The sequence below is a fragment of the Rhagoletis zephyria genome, unplaced genomic scaffold (assembly GCF_001687245.7).
Source record: "Rhagoletis zephyria isolate East Lansing unplaced genomic scaffold, Rhagoletis_zephyria_1.1 Rzeph_scaffold_10891, whole genome shotgun sequence".
Classification (NCBI taxonomy): Eukaryota; Metazoa; Arthropoda; class Insecta; order Diptera; family Tephritidae; genus Rhagoletis; species Rhagoletis zephyria.
Genome location: NW_016167968.1, coordinates 13,302 through 18,331, shown reverse-complemented (window position 1 = coordinate 18,331; position 5,030 = coordinate 13,302). Strand labels below are relative to the sequence as shown.

At 33.8% G+C, this 5,030-nt stretch overlaps 1 protein-coding gene across 1 annotated transcript in view; it reads left to right on the top strand.

Moving 5' to 3' along the window:
* Window positions 1-505: 505 nt before the first annotated feature.
* Window positions 506-5,030, top strand: part of ppk (pickpocket) — a 7,892-nt gene continuing 3,367 nt past the window's right edge. Inside the window, exons 1-4 of the mRNA XM_017632974.1 lie at window positions 506-1,612; window positions 3,718-3,990; window positions 4,064-4,327; window positions 4,404-4,641. Coding sequence (XP_017488463.1) covers window positions 1,356-1,612; window positions 3,718-3,990; window positions 4,064-4,327; window positions 4,404-4,641 — 1,032 coding nt within the window. The 5' untranslated portion in view covers window positions 506-1,355. The remainder of the gene's footprint in view (window positions 1,613-3,717; window positions 3,991-4,063; window positions 4,328-4,403; window positions 4,642-5,030) is intronic.

Below are 5,030 nucleotides of genomic sequence, written 5' to 3'. Positions count from 1 at the left end.
AACGATTACCGAGATTCACATATGTGGTCATAAGTGGGCAGTGCCACGCCTATTTTCCAAAACTATGTCGTTACGTATTTTTTGCTAAATAATTATTGCAAACATCAATTTTGAATAAATTTGCTACAGTTTGTTGTATCAAGGTCAACAACTGTGCCAAGTTTGGAAGAAATTGGTGAAGCGACTACCAAGCTATACACATGTAATCATAATTTAATTTTGAGTTAATAAGTTTCAGTAGTTTCTAAAATATCGCAGTTTTCGTAATTCTGAAAACTACCGTTATATGGGAGGTAGGCGTGGTTATTGTCCGATATTACCTTATTTCAATACCATCCGTCCTACGCCAAAAAGAAGTATACATAACGAATTTCGTTAAAATATCTCAATTTCTAAACGAGTTATCGTGTGCAAAGACGGACAAACATACGGACGGACGGACAGACAGTAACCGCTTAATCGATTTTTTTTTTTCAATTCTTATTTTATATATTATATTATTCTTCATTTATGCATTAAAAAAAAAATAAACTACTTTTTGTAACCTTACTGTAGGGGATTAGCTATTTGTTTAAGTTTTTCCCACACAATTTTTTATTACCTGATATGAAACTTCCCCTTAAAATTCGCTGGCTCGAAATTCGTTTCAGACTCAAAGTTTCTTCAGCAAAGTTGCTCAGAATGATCCATAGAGCATTTTCTGCATACACGATTTTTCCGTCTTCCTGATCCCCTACAAAGCGACCCGCTCTAATGCATACAGACATAGGCAAGAGTAGCGTTAGTTCAACGGAAACCCGAATTTTATTTGAGAGAAAATCGCTTCATTAAAAAAGGAGTGTCTCTTAGATAATACAAAAAAGCGTTTAGATATGTACATGCGTACGTATGTACATATGTAGATAAGTACCTATGGAGGACTTATGTACTCACATGCACATCTGAACGAACAAATATAGTCAAGTTCAGCAATTCTTCTGTAAAGTACTAAATCATTGCTTTTCTTTCCAATATCTATCTACATAATTTTGGTAATTGTATTACCACAATTTTAATAAAAATTTTATTTTTGGGGAAAAATTAAAAAGCACAGATATTTACATATGTGTGTACTCTTCTGCCTTTATATTAATTGTACATATGTACGTATGTACTTACACTTTAATAGTGAGTAAGTAAAAGATTCCCACAGGCATTTATCCTTCGGGGAAAATATATACAAATTAGCATATCACCTATACCAGCAGCTAGTATAAAAGCTCTTGCATCACCTTTTCCGCATTTAGTAGGAAACAGTGAATAGAGTGCACAAGTTTATCAAAACCTGTTGAAATTTAAATTTCTTCCCAATCAAAATGGAAGTAAGCAATAGAGGCTCACAGTCAGCTTTGCCTCAAGTGGATATAAAAACGCTTACGCCTTCCAAGAAAGCCGATTCCGTGAGCACGATATCTGGACTTAGTGAAGTGCCGAGTGATATTATTATTAAGTCCCGTATTAAATATGGTACACGTTGGTCTGCCTGTAAAGGCCTGATAATGGAGTATTCAAAAAATACAACAATCCATGGAATACGTTATTTGGTGGAATTGCGGCGACCATTTTATGAAAAGTGAGATTTTGAAAATATTTAAATACATACATATGGGTGTTTCCATCGGAAGGTCCACCACGACAAAAAAAAAAATAAAAGTCTTATATCTAACGTATTTACGGGCCGATTTGTCTGCTTTTTTAAATATATACTGGCTATGTAAGTAGAATCATGTTTGCATAAAATGGTCTTCCTAGGAGGAAAAACCGTACTTATGGTCCGATTTGGTTCGAATTTGGCGTATGTAGTTGAAACATAATAAATCATAGATTTCCAAAAAATTTACCCTGAATTTGCGCTAAAGTCAAAATATAAAGTATATTCGACATAAAATACATGTTTTATTTGCGTTAAAAATTCATTTAAAAGTAATATTAACAAAAATATAACGATGGAAATTTATGTCAGTGACGCCACGTTACGTCACGTTTCACACTTGGGGTTGTAAAAGAAAATTGAAACAATTTGTATTAATTCAAAAAACTCTAAAAAGAACTAGAATTGCTCCAAATCATATTAAAATAAGTTTCATGAAAATAGCCATCCACAATTTGCAGAGTTTTGCGATTTTGTAAGAAAAGAAAAAATCGACTTCCATTTTTTGTCACGTAACGACACTCTCTTTAAATGCTTATATTTTTCAGGACCAAGCAGTTCGATTGTTTTAATTTTTCGGTTAAATATAGAGCTAATTATGTGCTATACAATGGCCCAAAAAAGTTATAGAAAACAAATGGTATTCCTTGTTTGTATCACATTGAAGCGTACGACTGTCACGTATGCGACGTATGGAAATGCCAATATGTACATATGTACATACAACATATCGCTCATAGTGTCATAATAAATAAAATTTTAGTTTAAAAAACTAAAACCTCCCTATTATAATTGCCATTCGTACTGTCATCAGGTATGTAACTTGAGAATAGAAAACGCTGCATCTTTTAGGCGCATCAATATTACATAGTTACATCCCGAGCTAATAAAAGGAAGGTAAAAATAAAACAAATCAGTTAAAAATTGAGAAAAACAGTTTTAAAGTTTACAGTTTACATACGCTCCCATGGTCAAAGTGATGACCAATTTTCTGCTAGTGAGCTATGGTTACTCGATACCCTATCTCACATTTCGGTTGCTTTAAATATAGTTTGAAAATTTAGTGAAAACAAAGTTCTACTGTTGCGAATTTCGTCGAATTGCTGATTTTTATTAAACATAATATTTTATCTAACGCTGTAATATTTGTTTTCAATTTCTATTAGATATATTCTGAGCTATTTGACAGATTTTGTATAAATCTGGACTAGAAATGAAAATGAGTTGGGGCCTTTCTATATTAAGGTAACGATATATACATTAGACCGTACCAGAAAAAAAGGTCGAACGTAAGGGTTGCCCCTTGACATTTTTCGTCATGTCTGCGGTATTTGAACTCGGATCTTAAAATATGATATATCGATTTTTTGGCTAAAGGAGACATTTTATTTTGTTCCAAAATTATTTGACAACAAGTACCCCGTTCTAGTACTTACCCATCATATCTCAGTTCTTATCACCCCTACGTCCCACCCTAATGCCAGTAAACTAAAACTCAGCAAACACAATTGAATTTTTGCTAAGGAAGTATTTCGGTTTCTCCAGTAGAACTATTAAAAAAAATTGTATTGCCGAAAAAATACGACATCTAGGTTCAGCAAAAAGAACTATATTTTTTCCCCAAATTGACTTACCAAGATACTTTAGACTCAGGGGTGTACGGCAAACTATTTTTGTTTGCTTGTAAGGTGGCACGGGCTAATGTGCATATTTATGTATCGTTACCTTAATATAGAAAAGCTTTAATTAATTTTCTTCCAACATCAACATTTGTACAAAAGTCGGCCGATTACTTACTAAAAACTTAGTGGATTTTGAAAATAACTGCCACAGCATTTAATTAACTGGAGACTTCAATAAAAATGAATTTTAAAGAAATTCGCGAGCAAGGAGTTCAAGTATTATTAAGAAGCCAGATAAGCGCTTTTCATGTTCATGTAATATCAATATCTTAAAAGTTAAAGAAAATTTGAAAAAAAACTAAAAAATAGTATAAAATTTTTAATGTTAAATAATGAAATTTGCAGGTTATACTGGTTCATTGTGCTTGTAATATCTGTGTATTTCGCTATTTCTCTGATATGGGCGACATATCTTAAATGGCAGGACACACCGGTCATTTTGGGTTTCGACGAAACGCTCGTGCCCGTGCATAAGATACCATTTCCCACAATAACCATATGTCCCGAAATCAAAATGGAACGCAACGTCTTCGACTTTCCCAACACATCGAGCCGCATTTTGGAAGAGATACAAAAGTATGGCTCATTTAAAAATTATGAAAATCTAAACGAAGCAGAGTAAGCACTTATACTACAGAATTACATATTTTAAGGCGCCTCACACGTTTGACATTTCCTCATTCGCTCATAGATTGGAACGTTTTATGTCTACTTTGCATATTTGCGAATCGGATGTGGTACGTCGCTTTGCACAATTTCTACCAAAGGACATTCGACCAAACATTACGCAAACGCTAGTTGATATTTCGATATCGAAAAACGAGACCGGTCCGTTTTGTAAGTGGAATGGACGATTTTATTTTTGTGATAAAATTTTCAATTTTGTGCCAACCGATGAGGGTATTTGTTATCAATTTAATGGTCTTCAGGCGAAGGATATATATCGGGATGTGAGGTGAGTGGAAAAGTGATTGTTTGTGTGTGTATAAAAAAATTTTAAACTAACAAAATTTGTTTGTGCTACGGTGCAGCTTTATCAATTACTACGACCCGGAAGTGGTCGATTTTAATAACTTTTTTGACGATCTACCCCGCTTTAATAATTTGACCGGCAATTGGTCGTTGGATGATGGCTATGTGGATCAGGGCTATAATTCGTATCCTCAGCGCACAGCGTTTTCGTCGGCACGAAATGGATTTTTCGCATTTTTGCAAGGATATGAGCATAATTTCGAATATGCTTGCCGAAGCTTTAAGCAAGGATATAAGGTAAGCGGATGTTATACGAGGGCTGCTCCAAATATTTTGCATCTAGCAATGAAATAATGCATTTTCATTATTAAAGTTGGTTTTTATTTTCGAAATATTGCTTATGATATTGTTTAAACCCGTGCATATAATGTAAACAGGTCCTATAAATTCGATATTTTTCCAAATTTTATCTATCGAAAAAGTTGATTTTTTGTTAATTATGGGCCCTTATTATGAGCTGCATTCGATTTTCGATCTTCGCTGGCTATCGAAGATCGAAGATCGAAAGTGAAATTCGTATTATGAGCTATGCAAGCGTGTCGAAATTTTCGTTGAGTATCGAATTTTCTGTCGAACAGAATTTTGCTTTCGATGGTGTAGCGAAGTGTTAGAAAATTGTGAAAAAT